This window comes from Canis lupus, chromosome 8 (genome assembly GCF_003254725.2).
Source record: "Canis lupus dingo isolate Sandy chromosome 8, ASM325472v2, whole genome shotgun sequence".
NCBI lineage: Eukaryota > Metazoa > Chordata > Mammalia > Carnivora > Canidae > Canis > Canis lupus.
In genome coordinates, this window is record NC_064250.1 from 994297 (window position 1) to 1014786 (window position 20490).

Below are 20490 nucleotides of genomic sequence, written 5' to 3' on the forward strand. Positions count from 1 at the left end.
TTTTTTTCGTTTTTTTTTTTTTTCTTTTTCTTCCCTTTTTTTTCTCTTTCTCTTTTCTTTCCTTCTTTCTCTCCTCTCTTTTTCTCTTTTTCCCAATACAACTTGCTTTTGGCCACTCTGCACTGAGCAAAATGACTAGAAGGAAAACCTCACCTCAAAAGAAAGAATCAGAAACAGTCCTCTCTCCCACAGAGTTACAAAATCTGGATTACAATTCAATGTCAGAAAGCCAATTCAGAAGCACTATTATACAGCTACTGGTGGCTCTAGAAAAAAGTATAAAGGACTCAAGAGACTTCATGACTGCAGAATTTAGAGCTAATCAGGCAGAAATTAAAAATCAATTGAATGAGATGCAATCCAAACTAGAAGTCCTAACGACGAGGGTTAACGAGGTGGAAGAACGAGTGAGTGACCTAGAAGACAAGTTGATAGCAAAGAGGGAAACTGAGGAAAAAAGAGACAAGCAATTAAAAGACCATGAAGATAGATTAAGGGAAATAAACGACAGCCTGAGGAAGAAAAACCTACGTTTAATTGGGGTTCCCGAGGGCGCCGAAAGGGACAGAGGGCCAGAATATGTATTTGAACAAATTCTAGCTGAAAACTTTCCTAATCTGGGAAGGGAAACAGGCATTCAGATCCAGGAAATAGAGAGATCCCCCCCTAAAATCAATAAAAACCGTTCAACACCTCGACATTTAATTGTGAAGCTTGCAAATTCCAAAGATAAGGAGAAGATCCTTAAAGCAGCAAGAGACAAGAAATCCCTGACTTTTATGGGGAGGAGTATTAGGGTAACAGCAGACCTCTCCACAGAGACCTGGCAGGCCAGAAAGGGCTGGCAGGATATATTCAGGGTCCTAAATGAGAAGAACATGCAACCAAGAATACTTTATCCAGCAAGGCTCTCATTCAAAATGGAAGGAGAGATAAAGAGCTTCCAAGACAGGCAGCAACTAAAAGAATATGTGACCTCCAAACCAGCTCTGCAAGAAATTTTAAGGGGGCCTCTTAAAATTCCCCTTTAAGAAGAAGTTCAGTGGAACAGTCCACAAAAACAAAGACTGAATAGATATCATGATGACACTAAACTCATATCTCTCAATAGTAACTCTGAATGTGAACGGGCTTAATGACCCCATCAAAAGGCGCAGGGTTTCAGACTGGATAAAAAAGCAGGACCCATCTATTTGCTGTCTACAAGAGACTCATTTTAGACAGAAGGACACCTACAGCCTGAAAATAAAAGGTTGGAGAACCATTTACCATTCGAATGGTCCTCAAAAGAAAGCAGGGGTAGCCATCCTTATATCAGATAAACTAAAATTTACCCCAAAGACTGTAGTGAGAGATGAAGAGGGACACTATATCATACTTAAAGGATCTATTCAACAAGAGGACTTAACAATCCTCAATATATATGCTCCGAATGTGGGAGCTGCCAAATATATAAATCAATTATTAACCAAAGTGAAGAAATACTTAGATAATAATACACTTATACTTGGTGACTTCAATCTAGCTCTTTCTATACTCGATAGGTCTTCTAAGCAAAACATCTCCAAAGAAACGAGAGCTTTAAATGATACACTGGACCAGATGGATTTCACAGATATCTACAGAACTTTACATCCAAACTCAACTGAATACACATTCTTCTCAAGCGCACATGGAACTTTCTCCAGAATAGACCACATATTGGGTCACAAATCGGGTCTGAACCGATACCAAAAGATTGGGATTGTCCCCTGCATATTCTCGGACCATAATGCCTTGAAATTAGAACTAAATCACAACAAGAAGTTTGGAAGGACCTCAAACACATGGAGGTTAAGGACCATCCTGCTAAAAGATAAAAGGGTCAACCAGGAAATTAAGGAAGAATTAAAAAGATTCATGGAAACTAATGAGAATGAAGATACAACCGTTCAAAATCTTTGGGATGCAGCAAAAGCAGTCCTAAGGGGGAAATACATCGCAATACAAGCATCCATTCAAAAACTGGAAAGAACTCAAATACAAAAGCTAACCTTACACATAAAGGAGCTAGAGAAAAAACAGCAAATAGATCCTACACCCAAGAAAAGAAGGGAGTTAATAAAGATTCGAGCAGAACTCAACGAAATCGAGACCAGAAGAACTGTGGAACAGATCAACAGAACCAGGAGTTGGTTCTTTGAAAGAATTAATAAGATAGATAAACCATTAGCCAGCCTTATTAAAAAGAAGAGAGAGAAGACTCAAATTAATAAAATCATGAATGAGAAAGGAGAGATCACTACCAACACCAAGGAAATACAAACGATTTTAAAAACATATTATGAACAGCTATACGCCAATAAATTAGGCAATCTAGAAGAAATGGACGCATTCCTGGAAAGCCACAAACTACCAAAACTGGAACAGGAAGAAATAGAAAACCTGAACAGGCCAATAACCAGGGAGGAAATTGAAGCAGTCATCAAAAACCTCCCAAGACACAAGAGTCCAGGGCCAGATGGCTTCCCAGGAGAATTTTATCAAACGTTTAAAGAAGAAATCATACCTATTCTCCTAAAGCTGTTTGGAAAGATAGAAAGAGATGGAGTACTTCCAAATTCGTTCTATGAAGCCAGCATCACCTTAATTCCAAAGCCAGACAAAGACCCCGCCAAAAAGGAGAATTACAGACCAATATCCCTGATGAACATGGATGCAAAAATTCTCAACAAGATACTGGCCAATAGGATCCAACAGTACATTAAGAAAATTATTCACCATGACCAAGTAGGATTTATCCCTGGGACACAAGGCTGGTTCAACACCCGTAAAACAATCAATGTGATTCATCATATCAGCAAGAGAAAAACCAAGAACCATATGATCCTCTCATTGGATGCAGAGAAAGCATTTGACAAAATACAGCATCCATTCCTGATTAAAACTCTTCAGAGTGTAGGGATAGAGGGAACATTCCTCGACATCTTAAAAGCCATCTATGAAAAGCCCACAGCAAATATCATTCTCAATGGGGAAGCACTGGGAGCCTTTCCCCTAAGATCAGGAACAAGACAGGGATGTCCACTCTCACCACTGCTATTCAACATAGTACTGGAAGTCCTAGCCTCAGCAATCAGACAACAAAAAGACATTAAAGGCATTCAAATTGGCAAAGAAGAAGTCAAACTCTCTCTCTTCGCCGATGACATGATACTCTACATAGAAAACCCAAAAGTCTCCACCCCAAGATTGCTAGAACTCATACAGCAATTCGGTAGCGTGGCAGGATACAAAATCAATGCCCAGAAGTCAGTGGCATTTCTATACACTAACAATGAGACTGAAGAAAGAGAAATTAAGGAGTCAATCCCATTTACAATTGCACCCAAAAGCATAAGATACCTAGGAATAAACCTCACCAAAGATGTAAAGGATCTATACCCTCAAAACTATAGAACACTTCTGAAAGAAATTGAGGAAGACACAAAGAGATGGAAAAATATTCCATGCTCATGGATTGGCAGAATTAATATTGTGAAAATGTCAATGTTACCCAGGGCAATATACACGTTTAATGCAATCCCTATCAAAATACCATGGACTTTCTTCAGAGAGTTAGAACAAATTATTTTAAGATTTGTGTGGAATCAGAAAAGACCCCGAATAGCCAGGGGAATTTTAAAAAAGAAAACCATATCTGGGGGCATCACAATGCCAGATTTCAGGTTGTACTACAAAGCTGTGGTCATCAAGACAGTGTGGTACTGGCACAAAAACAGACACATAGATCAGTGGAACAGAATAGAGAATCCAGAAGTGGACCCTGAACTTTATGGGCAACTAATATTCGATAAAGGAGGAAAGACTATCCATTGGAAGAAAGACAGTCTCTTCAATAAATGGTGCTGGGAAAATTGGACATCCACATGCAGAAGAATGAAACTAGACCACTCTCTTTCACCATACACAAAGATAAACTCAAAATGGATGAAAGATCTAAATGTGAGACAAGATTCCATCAAAATCCTAGAGAAGAACACAGGCAACACCCTTTTTGAACTCGGCCATAGTAACTTCTTGCAAGATACATCCACAAAGGCAAAAGAAACAAAAGCAAAAATGAACTATTGGGACTTCATCAAGATAAGAAGCTTTTGCACAGCAAAGGATACAGTCAACAAAACTCAAAGACAACCTACAGAATGGGAGAAGATATTTGCAAATGACATATCAGATAAAGGGCTAGTTTCCAAGATCTATAAAGAACTTATTAAACTCAACACCAAAGAAACAAACAATCCAATCATGAAATGGGCAAAAGACATGAAGAGAAATCTCACAGAGGAAGACATAGACATGGCCAACATGCATATGAGAAAATGCTCTGCATCACTTGCCATCAGGGAAATACAAATCAAAACTACAATGAGATACCACCTCACACCAGTGAGAATGGGGAAAATTAACAAGGCAGGAAACAACAAATGTTGGAGAGGATGCGGAGAAAAGGGAACCCTCCTACACTGTTGGTGGGAATGTGAACTGGTGCAGCCACTCTGGAAAACTGTGTGGAGGTTCCTCGAACAGTTAAAAATATACCTGCCCTACGACCCAGCAATTGCACTGTTGGGGATTTACCCCAAAGATACAAATGCAATGAAACGCCGGGACACCTGCACCCCGATGTTTCTAGCAGCAATGGCCACGATAGCCAAACTGTGGAAGGAGCCTCGGTGTCCAACGAAAGATGAATGGATAAAGAAGATGTGGTTTATGTATACAATGGAATATTACTCAGCTATTAGAAATGACAAATACCCACCATTTGCTTCAACGTGGATGGAACTGGAGGGTATTATGCTGAGTGAAGTAAGTCAGTCGGAGAAGGACAAACATTATATGTTCTCATTCATTTGGGGAATATAAATAATAGTGAAAGGGAAAATAAGGGAAGGGAGAAGAAATGTCTGGGAAATATCAGAAAGGGAGACAGAACGTAAAGACTGCTAACTCTGGGAAACGAACTAGGGGTGGTAGAAGGGGAGGAGGGCGGGGGGTGGGAGTGAATGGGTGACGGGCACTGGGTGTTATTCTGTATGTTAGTAAATTGAACACCAATAAAAAAAAAAAAAAAAAAAAAGAATACGTGAATTCAGAGAAGTGGCATGCTATAAAATCAATACACAGAAATCAGTTGTGTTTCAATACAATCACAATGAATAATCAGAAAAGGAAATTAGGAAAACAATTCCGTTTATAACATCATCCAAAAAATACTTAGAATTAACGTAACCAAGGAGATTTAAGGCAGCCCATGAAAATGTTTGATAAGGGATTAATATCCAGAATAGAGAGCTTCTACAACTTAGTAATAATAATAATAATAATAATAATAATAATAATAAACCTCAAGCAATCTGATTAATAAGTTGGCAAGTGACTTGAATAGAGGTTTCTCCCAAGAAGATATACAAATGGCTAATAAGCACAAGAAAAGATGCTTAACATTAAGGAAAACACAAATCAAAACAATGAGATACTACTTCACACTCATTAGGATGACAACTATGAAGAAAAACACAAAGGGTTACAAAAGGATAGGAGAGGGTGACTGACTGAGTTGTGGGCATTAAGGAGGGCACACGATGAGATGAGCACTGGGTAGTATACTATAAGTTGGCAAATAGAGTTTAAATAAAATTTTAAAAATAAAAATTTGACTATTAAAATTTTTTTAAAAGTTTGAGCACCCACTGTTGACTCCCATGTATTACTGGGAGCAAGTGGGTGTCTATGGAATGGGATTTGGCCCTTCTAATAGAACTATAAATGCATTTACATCCTAACCCAGCAATTTCATTTTTTAGGAATATACTCTGGAAATATTCATCTAAGTCCATATAAAAATAATATGTATATGAGTACGCATTCTGGAATAATTTCTAATTGCAAAATACTGATAATAATCTAAATGTACATATACAGAGAGGAGGCTAGTTTAATAAATTGTTTTATATCCACCCAGCGGGGGAGAAAAAACAAACAACCCAAAAACCAAAACCAGAAAATAACAAGTGTTCGCAAGGATGTAGAGAAATTAGAACTCTTTTATTCTGGCAGTGAGAATGTAAAATGGTACAGCTACCGTGGAAAAGGAGAAATGCAATTTCTCAAAAAATTAAAAATAGAACTACCATATGATTCAGGAATTCCACATCTGGGTATCTGCCCAAAAGAGTTTAGAGCAGAGTTTCAAAGAGATATTTGTACACCTATGTAGCTAAAACATGGAAGCAACACAAATGTCCCTTAATGGATGAATAGATAAGCAAGATGCGGTATATACATATATATACATACATACAATGGAATGTTATTTAGCTTTACAAATGAAGGCAATCTTGACACATGCTACAACATGGATGAACCCTAAGGACGTGATGCTAAGTGAAATAACGTGGTCACCAAAGGACAAATCCTGGATGATTCCTCTTATATGAGGGACCTAGAGCAGTCAAAATCATAGAGTCCCTCTTATATGAGGGACCTAGAGCAGTCAAAATCATAGACTGGTGGTAACGGGGGCTGTGGGAAGGGGGGAAATGAGGATTTATTTTTTTTAAGGTATATAGCATTTAAGTTTTACAAGATGGGAAGAGTTCTGGAGACGGGGGTGCTCATGGCTGCAGGAATTTTGAATGCACTGAACCACCAATATTTAATAATCATACTTAATCATGAGTAAGATGGTCAACTTTGTTATGTGTATTTTACCACAATAAAAATAACTTTTAGGGGCCCCTGGGTAGCTCAGTGGTCAGGTGTCTCCCTTTGGCTCAGGTCGTGACCCTGGGGTCCTGGGATCAAGTTCTGCAACAGGCTCCCCGCAGGGAGCCTGCTTCTCTCTCTATGTCTCTGCCTCTATCTCTGTGTCTCTCACAAATAAATACACAAAATCTTAAAAAATAATAAACTTTAAAAAATCTGTCACCCCTAATAGGTTTGAGACCTTAAGATTAGTTGATTAATACGACAGGTTTTTTGTTTGTTTTTTCATAGATCTTCGAATCCCTGCTCACATGTAGTTCTTCTATGAATAAAAGTGAATTTCTCACCTGCCTTTGTCAGGTAGACATTTCCACTTTGGGAAACAAAAGTAATGTCTGAAGTATAAAAGCTATGGTAAGTATTCTTTATGATATCATCATGAAAGTCAGCTAATAATTCGAAAGTGTTGCCGCCGTCGATTGAAAGCCATATCTGAGGGAACAAACAGACGATGTTTCATTAAGGGGCTGCCCCCCAATGGTCACCGTTACCCTGTCTGCACATTATAAGCTCCCTACTCAGCGAAGCCCCAGCGCAGGGCCCCTCGGAAACTTCCACACCCATCAGGTGCCTGCAGGTGCACAGACTCCTTACCCACCCAGTCAACGACCTGTGTAGCTTCTTCCTGGGGTTTGGACGAGGCGCACGTGGCAGAGTCGCAGGTCTACAGTGTGCATGATGAATGCATAAAAGAACAGAGTTATCCCATCAGCTCCCAAGTGGGGTCCCCTTGATCATGAAAGGATGAAGTGCTGGGTGTGACTGGCTGGGAAGGGAGGAGCTTACCTCCTACTGACATGAGGCTTTCTGTTCTAAGCCTCTGGCAAGTATGTCTGTGAGCCTGTGTTGGTGGTAATGCTCACTGACACTTGCCACAGCGTGTCCCAAGACCTGAGTCAATCTCCAGATCTACTCCACCCCAGAAGAAGTCTCTCTATTCCCCTCCTCTTTCCCCTAAGAGTTGCTTGAAGATAAATCGGATCCTGTATTGGATGAATCCTGCTTCCTTGGGACCTCTTTTAATGGCCTAAATCTTAGTCAAACAAAGATTCCGGGTTTTTAAGGTTCTTTTTAAAAAATGAATTTTAATGACAAGTTAGATCTGAAAATTAGCTTCTCATACATTTAAAACATTATAAGTTGCCACTGCAGTTTCTTTGACCACCATCCAAATCATTTTCTTTTACACCTTATCTTATATAACTGTGGTCTTTTCTGTCCTTTCCTAGAGGTAACTAACGACTGTTATATTTTAAAATCCTATATTTATATCTATACGTATATTTTTTTCTATAACTACGTCTTTCTGTATCTGAGTGCCATATTAGCTTCAGATTAGTTTTAACCTTGTCCTGGATTACATGTTTAGGACGTGCGTATTACACAGAGTATTTACTAAACCACATATGAAGATTTCTATCACTCAGAAATTAGTGCTCACTGCTGGTGTAGCATGATCTATACCCCCCCATGGGTATACATATCCTATGTAGACATGTCCTATGTATACATCCTGTGACTATAGGATATGAGGACTCCAATATTACTCTGGCTTTGGCTCCTGCAAATGTTACTACTGAGCATGGTGGTGGGTGGGTCGGTGGGTGAGGAAAGGCATTTTGAACAATATACTCAAAACAGCATCATATTGTACCTATTGTTCTCTAAGTTACATTTGCCACTCAACAAAACATCTCAGATCATTTCATATTAGCTCATGTGGATCTTCACGATCTTCTCTAGTGCTGCATGGTATCCAATATGATGGCTACACCACACTGGAGATATTCTGTTTTCCTACCAGAGGACACTTAAAGGTCGGATCAAAATGTAAGCTGTTAACAGACAATATGGCAAGGAGCATTCATTTATCTGTCTTTCTGTTACTAATGTTAAAGTGTGTTTGTAGAGCAGATACTGAAAAACTGAGTTACCGGGTCAGAGGCTATCAAAATATAAAACTTGTATGATTTTTCAATTTCACTGAACCACCTTATAGTCCCACTAGCATTGTATTCCAAAACCTCACAAATCATCAAAAATTTACTTCAGATTTTTACTGATTACCTGAATGAAAACAATGGCATCTCATCACACTCTTTCCCATTCTAAATTATTGATCCCTGTACAGCTCACTTTTATCTTTCTTATGTTATTGCATAGTATAATGAACATGTGTGAACTGACATCCCAACCCAGAAATTAGCATGTTGCTAGTACTTTGCATTTTCTTCCTTCTCTCCAATCCTATTATACTGCATCTTCCCTCAGAGATGTCCAATATTCTGAAATGAAATTTGCATTTTTCACTCCCTTGGTTTTTGCTTTCTTTTCAGTTTTAGCAATATATGTGTATGCAGGTTTAGGTGATAAATTGCTTGAGTTTATTCTTTTGGCTATTTATAAAAAGATACCATCCATATATTGTCTTCTAAGACTGACTTTTCCTCCTCTTAATATTACTTACTTATAGTCATACGTGTTGCATATAGCTCAGCTCATTTGCTTTTATATTGCTGTATAATAGTTTATTATGTGAATCAACTGCAATTTATCTATTCTCCTATTCATGGGCATCTGGATCATTTTCAGGTATTTAATGCTATGACTAATAGTGCCATGATGAAGATTTCAAAATGTTTCCTCATATTTGTGTTTCCCTTGCCAAAAAAAGTGGAATTGGTGAGACAGAGCACATGCAACCACTGTAATTTACAGGATAATAATGCCAAATTGCTTTCCAAAATAATTTGTAGTCATTTATGCTCCCATAAGCAATGGATGAGAGATCTGATTGATCCATATCCTCTTCAACATCTCCTGTTGACATGATGGTGGAGGCTTCAATCTTCCTTCTGTTAATATGGTGTGTTACATTTATTAATTTTCATGTGTTGAACCATCACTGCATTCCAGAATTAAATCCTACTTGGTCACAGTATAAGTAATCCCTTCAATGTACTCTTTAATTTAGTTTGCTAGTATCTTGTTGAAGAGTTTTGCATAAATGTTCTTCAGGGATATTGATTTCTAGTATTCTTATAGTATCCTTATCTGGCTCTGGTATTAAGGTAACACTGGCCTCGAGAGTGACCTAGGAAATATTCCTTCCTCTTCGATTTTTGGTTGAGAGTTTGAGGAGGATTGGTGTTCATTCTTTAAATATCTGAAACAATTCAATCAATAAAGCCACCTGGCCCTGGGATTTCCTTTGCTGGAAGGTACTCAATTATACAAATTTCTATTCAAGACCTTTGCCAGTTTATTAATCAGAGTGCCTTTCTTTTAATTGCTGAGCTGTAGAAGTTCTCTGGATATTAATCTCTTATTCAATCTCATGACTAGTTTTTGGTCTGTTCAGATTTTCTATTTCTTCATGATTTACTATTGGTAGTTTATGTATTTCTAGTGTGTTAGCATATAATTTTTCATAATCCCACAATCCTTCTTATTTCTGTGGTATCGGTTGTAATGTCCTCTTTAATTTTTTATTTTAGTTGACTCTTCTCTTTTTTCTTAGTTATTGTAGCTAAGGGTTTATCAACTTTGTTGAACATTCCAAGAACCAATTCTTAGTGTTGTTGATTTTTTTCTATTATTTCTGTATTCTCTATTGCATTTATCTCTGCTCTAGTCTATTATTTCCTTCCATCTGCTAACTTTGGGTTTGATTTTTTTTCTTCTTTTTATAGTTTCCTAAATTGGAAAGTTAGGTTGTTGATTTGAGATTTTTCTTCCTTATTAACATGTGTGTCTATAACTATAACCTCCACTGTTGGTACTGCTATTGCTGCCTCCCATAAATTTGGTGTGTTTTGTTTTTATTTTAATTTTCTTAACATATTTTCTAGTTTCCCTTCTGACTACTTCTTTGACTCATTTGTTGTTTAAAAACTTAATTTCCATATACTTGTGGATTTTCCAGTTTTCTTTCCGCTATTGATTTCTAGTTTCATTTCATTGTGATTAGAAAAGACATTTGTATAATTTTAGTCACTTTAAATGTGCTGAGACTAGTTTTGTGGCCTCACTTATGTTCTATCCTAAAGAATGCTCTGTGTGTATTTGAGGAATATTTGTATTTTACTCTTGTTGCGTGGAGTCATCTGATCATGTGTATTAGGTCTAATGGTTTACAATGTGGTTCATGTCTTTTATGTCCTTATTTATCTTTCATCTGGTTTTTCCATCCATTATTGAAAGTGGGGAAATTAAGGCTTTTATTGTTGTGTTGCTGTTTCTCTCTTTGATTTTTTTAAAGGATTTTATTTATTTATTCCTGAGGGACACACAGAGAGAGGCAGTGACTCAGGCAGAGGGAGAAGCAGGCTCGCTGCAGGGAGCCTGATGTGAGACTGGATCCCAGGACCCTGGGATCATGACCTGAGCAGACACTCAGTGGCTAAGCTACCCAGATGCCCCGCTTTGATTCTTTTAAAGTTTGCTTCATATATTAGGAGCTCTGATGTTTGGTACATGAACATTTTTAATTGTTATATCTTCTTGGTGAGTTGACCTTTTATTATCATATAATGACCTTTTTTGTCTCCTATAATACTTTTTGACTTATAGTTTATTCTTTATGATACTAGTATAGACAGCCCTGCTCTCTTTTGGTTACCATTTGCCTGGAATGTTCTTTTCAATCCTTTCCCTTTCAGCTTATGTGTGTGCTTGGATCTAAAGAGAATTTCTTGTAGACCATACGTAGTTGCATCCTGGGTTTTTTTGTTGTTATTTTTTGTTTTTATGCATTGAGCTTATTTTTATCTTTTGATTGGGGAATTTAATATATATACATCTAAAGTAATTACTGATAGGGAAGGACTCACTATTACCATTTTGTTTATTTTTGTGTGTCCTGTGGCTTTCTGTCCCTCCTCCTTTCTTCTCTTATTGCTCGCCTTATCATTTCATCTATCATTTGCAGTGACATTTTTTGATTCCCTTATTGTCTTGTGCATATATTCTCTATATATTTTCTTTGTGGTAACCATTGCAATAACATAAAACATCTTGGAGCACCTGGGTGGCTCAAAATGTAAGAATCTTTAAAATTTAAAATTTTAATTTTGTTTAATTTTACTTTAAATTTAATTTTAATTAATTTAATCTAAAATTAACATAAAATCAATTTAATTTTATTTAAAATTTAAAAATCTTAGTTATAATATTCTTTTAAATTTGATGACAATTTAACTTCATTGCATGTAAAATGTCCTCTTAAACAGCTCTACCTCCTACTTTATGTTCCTGAAGTTACAAATTACATCTTTTTATATATACTCATTACATAGATTTATAGTTTTTAGAAACATCGGGGTGCAGGTGTTCCGGCAGCGTTTCATTGCATCTGTATCGTTGGGGTAAATCCCCAACAGTGCAATTGCTGGGTCGTAGGGCAGGTCTATTTTTAACTCTTTGAGGAGCCTCCACACAGTTTTCCAGAGTGGCTGCACCAGTTCACATTCCCACCAACAGTGGGAGGGTTCCCTTTTCTCTGCATCCTCTCCAACATTTGTGGTTTCCTGCCTTGTTAATTTTCCCCATTCTCACTGGTGTGAGGTGGTATCTCATTGTGGTTTTGATGTGTATTTCCCTGATGGCAAGTGATGCAGAGCATTTTCTCATGTGCGTGTTGGCCATGTCTATGTCTTCCTCTGTGAGATTTCTCTTCATGTCTTTTGCCCATTTCATGATCGGATTGTTTGTTTCTTTGGTGTTGAGTTTAATAAGTTCTTTATAGATCTTGGAAACTAGCCCTTTATCTGATACGTCATTTGCAAATATCTTCTCCCATTCTGTAGGTTGTCTTTGAGTTTTGTTGACTGTATCCTTTGCTGTGCAAAAGCTTCTTATCTTGATGAAGTCCCAATAGTTCATTTTTGCTTTTGTTTCTTTTGCCTTCCTGGATGTATCTTGCAAGAAGTTACTGTGGCCAATTTCAAAAACGGTGTTGCCTGTGTTCTCCTCTAGGATTTTCTAGCAGCAGTGTCCACAATAGGCAAACTGTGGAAGGAGCCTCGGTGTCCATCAAAAGATGAATGGATAAAGAAGATGTGGTCTATGTATACAATGGAATATTCCTCAGCCATTAGAAATGACAAATACCCACCATTTGCTTCAACGTGGATGGGACTGGAGGGTATTATGCTGAGTGAAATGAGTCAATTGGAGAAGGACAAGCATTGTATGTTCTCATTCATTTGGGGAATATAAATAATAGTGAAAGGGAATACAAGGGAAGGGAGAAGAAATGTGTGGGAAATATCAGAAAGGGAGACAGAACATGAAGACTCCTAACTCTGGGAAACAAACTAGGGGTGGTGGAAGGGGAGGAGGGCAGGGGGTGGGAGTGAATGGGTGATGGGCACTGAGGGGGACACTTGATGGGATGATCATTGGGTGTTATTCTGTATGTTGGCAAATTGAACACCAATAAAAAATAAATTATTTAAAAAAAGATTTATAGTTTTTAAAAGTGGTCTTCTCATTTAAATTCTATACAAGCATTAAAAGTGAATTTATGCACCAAAATCACATGAATACAAGTCACTAAATTTGTTCACATATTTATGTTATTGGAAAACTATTTTCATGTGACTTCATGTTGCTGTCTGGTATCCTTTATTTTTACCTCGAAGGAATCTCTCCAGCTTTTTTTTCCCCCCTAAGAACAGGTCTAGTTGTAATGAACTTCCTCAGCTTTAGTTTATCTGGGAAAATCTTAATTTCTCCTTCAATTTTGAATGACAGCCAAAAATAGTATTTGTGATTGACAGTTTTTTTTTTCTTTCCACATTTTGAATATTTTATCTCACTCTCTTTTGGCTTGCAAGGGTTCTATTGAACAATTCAATGATAATCTTAAGGAAGTTCTCTTATATGTAGTAGGTCACTTTCCTCTCATGACTTTTAAGATTCTCTTTGTCTTCAATGTTTAACATTTTGATTTTGTGTTGGTCTTTTGGGATATATTCTGATCAGAATTCTTAAAGCTTCTTTAATTTGTATACCTGTTTCTTTCCTCAGATGTGGGAATTTCCAGCCATTATTTCCTTTTCTTTTAAGTATTTTTTTAAAAGGTTTTGTTTATTTATTCAGGAGAGACACACAGAGAGAGAGGCAGAGACACAGGCAGAGGGAGAAACAGGCTCCATGCAGGGAGCCCAATGCGAGACTCGATCCCAGGACTCCAGGATCATGCCCTGGGCCAAAGGCAGGCGCCAAACCACTGAGCTACCCAGGGATCCCTCAGCCATTATTTCTTTGAATAAGCTCTCTCTACCCCTTTTCTCTCTCTTCTCCTTCTATTACTCCTATATTGCATAGAAATGTCTGTTTGATAGTCCTTACAAATCCCTGAGGCTTTCTTCACTTTTCTTTCATTCTTTTTCACTTTTTGTTCTCTGATTTGATGATTTCAAACAGCTTCTCTCCAAGTTTGCTCATTTTTCTGTTTGAGCATGTCTGCTGTTCACCCCCTCTAGTGAGTATTTCAGTTCAGTTATTGCATGTTTCAGCTCCAGAACTTCTGCTTGACATTTTTATAATCTTTACTTTTTTATATTCTCCATTAGTTCATGATTTTCTTGATTTTTTTTTTAGTAATTTATCCATGTTCTCTTCTAGTGCATTGAGCATCTTTATGACAGTTGTTTAAAATTTTTTGTCAGTCAGCTCATAGCTCTGCATTTCTTTAGGGTCATTTTCTAGGGATTTAGTCTGTTCCTTTGGTGGGCCATGTTTCCCTGTTTCTTTGGCATGCCTTGTCATGCTGTTATTTTGAGATGTGGGCATTTGATTACACACCACTTCTCCCAGTGTTTATGGACTGGCTTCACACAGACCCTTACCAATCAGACAAGCTAGAGGATCTAGGACTTCTCAAATGTCTTCTAAGGATGTGTTTTCTCTGGCTTGTGCTGTGTTTTTCATTGTCTCAAATTGCCTAAGCAGTTTATCCCTCTCCTTCCAGACACCCATAAGCTCTTGCTGACCCTGGCATGTGCATATAGAACTACAGCTCTAAAGTGCTGTACTGATCATATCTGTTTTCAAGTTTCTGAACAAGGCTACCAATTCCATCAGTACTCTGAGTCAGATGACAGTCAATTCCCCAGTCCAGCCAGAATGTTGGACACACAGTTAATTATTTTGGTTCTATCCTGAGGGAGGATCTCTGGTGCAGGAGGTTTCCTCCAAGTTATGCTGCATTAAATCAGATAGGAGGAGAGGTGTGGATGGATATGGAAAATAATGCACATTTTCCAACCCCTTTTATTGGAATCTCTTTGGCTTTAAGTTGGTCTGGATGCTGTAGCTTCTCAAATGGATTCCAGAGTTCTTGCAAAGGTATTCTGGTCTGCAAGTTATTATATTGGCATCTCTGGGAGAAAGGGAGGGTCTGAAGGTTCCTGCTCCACCCTCTTGCCAACATAACTCCCCTCATTTTGGCAGTTTCCAAACAAGTCCTGTCAGTGCTCTGGGTTAGGCAAGTTGGAGACTAGTCCCTTGAGCAGTCCTCAGAAGAGCCAGAGTGTTGCATGCAAGGTCCATTCTTTTGTTTCTATCACAAGGGAGGATCCCTTGAGTGTTAGGTTTCTTCTTCATTGTGCTACACCATGGTGGTTGGGGGTGGCGCACAGATGAGCAAATTTTCCTACCCCTGTTGTTAGAATCCCTTTTGGTTTTATTTTGGTTTGGGCGCTGTAGCTAATCAAATGGTCTCTAGAGCTCTTGCAAAGGCACTCTGATATGTATACTGTTGCTGACTCAATGTGTCTGTGGGAGAACAAGGGCCTAAAGCTTCTTAATCTGCCATCCTGTATACCCAGAATTATTTTTAAGGAAAGTGATGCAATTTTTTTAATGGTTACTTTTTTTTAAGTTTTGTTTTAAAATGCTTTCCCTACCCTGATTTCAGAAAGATATTCACTTATGTTTTCCTTTAAAAGTTTTTATAATTAAATTATGATTCCATCAAGAGTTGGACTTGATGTATGTTGCAGTGTAGATATGTATTTCAACATTGTCCATATGTAACCAATACTTATCTCATTTTGAGCAATCTCTCATTTTTTCTCTCAGAAGGGTTAAACAATTCTTGGCCTCTATCAACATTGGTGGGGGCTATTCGTGGACTTTCTATTTCCATTGGTCAATTTGTTTGTTCCTGGATCAAAACCACATTATCATGATTACTGCAACATTTAAAAAAGTGTGACTATCTGTCAGTGCAAATCTCTCATCCTTATTCTTCTTTAGAAGTGTCCTGCTTATTCTTGGCCTTTTGCTTTTCCATATATGCTCTTTTTATTTTCTTTAAATTTTTTTTAAACTGAGGTAGAACTGACATATACCATATAGGCTTTAGAATTAACTTGAACTCCACAACAAGCCTTGAGATTTTGATTAAGGTTGTATTAGATCTACAGATTATTTTGAGGAAGAAATTATGTTTTAAGATAAATTTTCCTGTCCACAAGTATGTTTATATCCATTTATTTATAAAGTCTTAAATGTCTTTTAATAAAGTTTATAATTTTATACACATTACATCTTGGAAATCTTAGATTTATTCTTATTAATAGTTTTTTTAAAGATACTATTTTTAAGTAATCTCTACACCCAATGTGAGACTTGAACTCACAATCAAGAGTCACATATTCCACTGACTAAGCCAGCCAGGTGCCACACTTTATAGGTGTTTTGCGTGTCATTTTGCTTTGTTTTTGCTATTATAAATAGTGTCATAAAAATTATGCTTTCAAATTTGTTCATCATGTGCAGAAATGAAAATGCCTTGCCCTTCCATCTTGTTAAATTCTTCTGCTTCTTTTAATAATTTGTAAGTATCTTTTAAGTTTTCTATATGGACAATCATATCTTTTGCAAGTAAACACTCTGTTTACTACTTTTTAATATTCATTCTTTGATTTCTAAATTTTTTTAATTTGTCTTAATGCATTCCCTTCTATACACTCTTTTACTTCTTAATAATTCCTTGGTAAAACTCCAACTGTGGTTAAATACAACTCTCTATCTTCTCCAATATGTGTGGACCCCCAAAACTGAACACAGCCAAGAACATTCCATAATGCTGAATTGGTTACACTTGGAATTCATAAGCACAAAGCATAAGCAATCATACTGACTTCCCTTAGTCAATCCACTCTCCCACCCTGCCCCTAGGCAACAATTTCACTCTGTTCTCTCTTTACTTGAACCCCTGACACTCCTCCATCCTCATCATAAATAACTTTGACTTTTGTTGAGAAAATAAGAGATAAATTCCCACACCCTCCCATTACTATATCTACCCACTTATCAGCTCTGGAACCCAAAAACTCACCCTTCTTCCTGTTAGTATAGGGGCTCCTAAGACCAACCTGTCTTCTACTTCATAGATTGCATCTCTTCTCACCTACTGAGAAATATCACTCCAGCAATTCTTCCCTTCTCTCTCTCCTGCATCATCAGTTTTTCTCTCTCTACTGAATAATTCCCATTAGCACAGCCTAATTCCTTCTGTCCCTCACTCTTCTCTTGATCTCCTTTCCTCCTGCTACCATTGCTGCATTTCTCTGCTCTACTTTTCACCAAACCTTTGCAAAAGATTTGTTTGTATTCACTGTCACTAATTCGTCTCCTCTCTTTCTCTCTTTGCCAGGCCTCCTACTTCCCTGATTATCAGAATGACTCTGTTCTTTACCTGTTGTATAAGCCACTCAGCAGAGTTAAATAAGTGAATGATTTATACCTATACTAGAGCATGAAATTTCATGTGTACATACCTGGTTACCGTAGGCATACAAAAAATGGCTTCGTGGATGGAATACCATTCCAACAGGAGAAGAGAATGAAGAAGGAAAAATGAAAAGTGGAAATTTTGGTTTTAATCCTGGTTTGTTGTCTTTTAGTACAGACACAGAGGCAGTGGTGATTTTCTAATAATAGATAAGCAAACCATGAACAAATCAGAAGAATATTATCATTAATATTACTAGACTATGTTACAATTTGTGTTTCCTGTTACTCAGGTTTTGATAGGGAGACATCCATTAAAATAACATAGAACTGGAGGGATTAGCAACCATCACCTGTCATTTCCCTGCCTTATGGGTCCATTTTATAGATGTTAAACATGAAATTTAGGAGATTAAATAATTGGTCCAAGCTTCTATAATAAATGGCATGGGAAGGTTTATTATAGAACTATTCCTGAACTCAAAAGACAGATTCCAATGAGCATGCTTACAACTGTCATGGCAAACTACCTTTTAAAAATGTGGTTGTCTGGGGGGTGGGGCCTGGGTGATTCAGTTGGTTAAGTGTCTGCCTTCCACTCAGGTCATGATCTTGGGGTCTTGGATTGAGCCCCATGTTGGGCTTCCTGCTCAGCTCAGTGGGGACACTGCTTCTCCCTCTACCACTCCCTCCTGCTTGTGTTCTCTCTCTCTCTCTCTCTCTCTCTCAAATAAATAATAAATAAATAAATAAATAAATAATAAAATCTTTAAAAAATAAAAAAATAAAGTGTGGATGCCTGGACTGCATTCCTATTCTATTAGACCATGATATTGTAGGGGGTCAGAACATGTACCCCAAAATATGCCATGGTGGTATAGAGATTATTTTAAGCTGTAGACATTTTAAATTCAACAGATGTGGGGGAAAAAAGCCTTCTCTGACTAAAAGCAGGAATTTCTGGGAAATAAGGCTATTATTTTTTTAAAGATTTTATTTATTTATTCATGAGAGACAGAGAGAGAGAGAGAAGCAGAGACACAGGCAGAGGGAGAAGCAGGCTCCATGCAGGGAGCCCGACGTGGGACTCCATCCTGGGACTCCAGGATCACATAAGGCTACTATTAATTCCTCTTCAGAACAGATGACTCCCAGAAGGGAAAATGCAAATAAAGCCTACTCCAAATCCCTGCTCCAGGGTTGTTTTATGGCCCTGATGAGACAGAAAAACCACTTATACCTGTATAAACAAACATTATCATAAACTGTCTTATCTCCTATTTGTTCTCGTCTTAACCCATTATCTTCCCACTTGTTTTCCCTTGCATACCTTTCTCACTTGCCACCCTAAACTATTAAGATGATATATAAGCCCCAAATTTTAATGATTTTCAAGTTTCTCATCACTGATTTTCACACACATGTGTGTACACGACATGCATAAATCGTTTTATCTTCTCCTATTAATCTGTCTCTTATCAGTTTTATTTGCAGGGCCCCAATCACTGAACGTAAGTGGATAGAGGAAAACTATTTTTTTCTACCCTAGAATGATTAGAGTAGGGCTAGGATCAATTTTTTTTTTTTTTTTGCTCAATTAAACTAACCATCTTATGGAACCTTAACTTTATATAGACCAAATTCAGTTTATATTCTCTTGGAGAATAAGCAAAGAAGAATCTCTATGCAAAGAGCATCATATTTTCCATTTTCATCAAACTGAATCACCAGCAGGGGCAAGAAATCCCTAAAGTGCCTTAAACTATATTATTAACCACAAATAGTTTTGCTGTAGCTAATTTTATCAACTTCTACTGCCAAAGATAGCAAGAACTTGGACATAAATTTTGCTAAGGTAACTTTTCATTCTTGCATCATCAAGAGCCATCACCCCAGGGCTGTAAGGCTTACCTGGTTGGAGAAGAGGTAGATTCCCGCACTGTGCTCTTGGTCAACAAGAAACGTTACCACAATTGAAGGAATAGATTTCATTCCTTTTAAAATATGAGGTAAGCAAGGTAACCATTGAGTAAATGGTTCTTTGGTATAAAAACAAGAGCTTGACTACAAAAAAAGAGAAAGGAAAAGTTAATGCCTTTTTAAAAATGTAAGTTTTTAAAATTTTTATTTATTTATTCATGAGACAGAGGCGGGGGGGGGGGGAGGCAGAGACACTAGCAGAGGGAAAAGCAGGCTCCATGCAGGGAGCTGGATGTGGAACTCGATCCCGGGACCTTGGGGTCACCCTCTGAGCCAAAAGCAGACGTGCTTAACTGCCAAGCCACTCGGGCGTCCCCTAAAAATGTAAGTTCTAACCAGTTAAGCAAATAAGCTAGTGAACTACTGTGTTGTCCTGACCAACCACAATAGCAGTGATAAACCTTTGATGTCTGTGCTTCTCTTCTGGGGACGTGGGTCTAGGAAAACACTGCGAAGCCTCTCTTTCTGGTCTGGGCTGTTTTTCTAGAACTTCTGTGTAGGTCCAGATTTAATGTAACTAGGTAACTGTCGTTGAACCCAAGTAGAGGTGCAACTGGGTACAAAGAGGGATGAAATCTCTCAGCCTGTAGAATTTCCATCTTTTAGGTAAATAACAAATCATGAAACAATCTAAGAAATAAAATTTCTTACCTTTTAAACTATTTAATTCTGGAGAACCTGGGGGGCTCAATCTGTTAAGCATCTGCCGTTGGCTCAGGTTATGATGCCACAGTCCTGGGATTGAGCCCCTGGGTCGGGCTCCCTGCTCATCAGGGTAGTCTGCTTCTCCCTCTGCCTCTCCCCTACCACTTGTACTCTTTCCCTCGCTCACTGTCTCTCAAATACATAAAAATCTTTAAAAAATAAAATATTTAATACCATACCTCACTTAGAGTCCTGTTTCTCTCAAAGGTGATAGTAACATAATCAACTATAAAATATAAAGGTACA

At 37.7% G+C, this 20490-nt stretch overlaps 1 protein-coding gene across 3 annotated transcripts in view; it reads right to left on the reverse strand.

The window, feature by feature from the left end:
* The window catches only part of CATSPERB (cation channel sperm associated auxiliary subunit beta), a 149362-nt gene that overhangs the window by 77664 nt on the left and 51208 nt on the right, over positions 1-20490 (reverse strand). For all 3 annotated transcript variants that reach the window (XR_007412245.1, XM_025467827.2, XM_025467826.2), the window contains exons 12-15: positions 20424-20470; positions 19471-19623; positions 17607-17759; positions 7098-7242 (exon numbers count right to left, since the gene is read on the reverse strand). Coding sequence is in view for 2 of the 3 variants with exons in the window: in XM_025467827.2 (XP_025323612.1) it covers positions 7098-7242; positions 17607-17759; positions 19471-19623; positions 20424-20470 (498 nt within the window). In the remaining variant the exon portion in view is untranslated. The remainder of the gene's footprint in view (positions 1-7097; positions 7243-17606; positions 17760-19470; positions 19624-20423; positions 20471-20490) is intronic.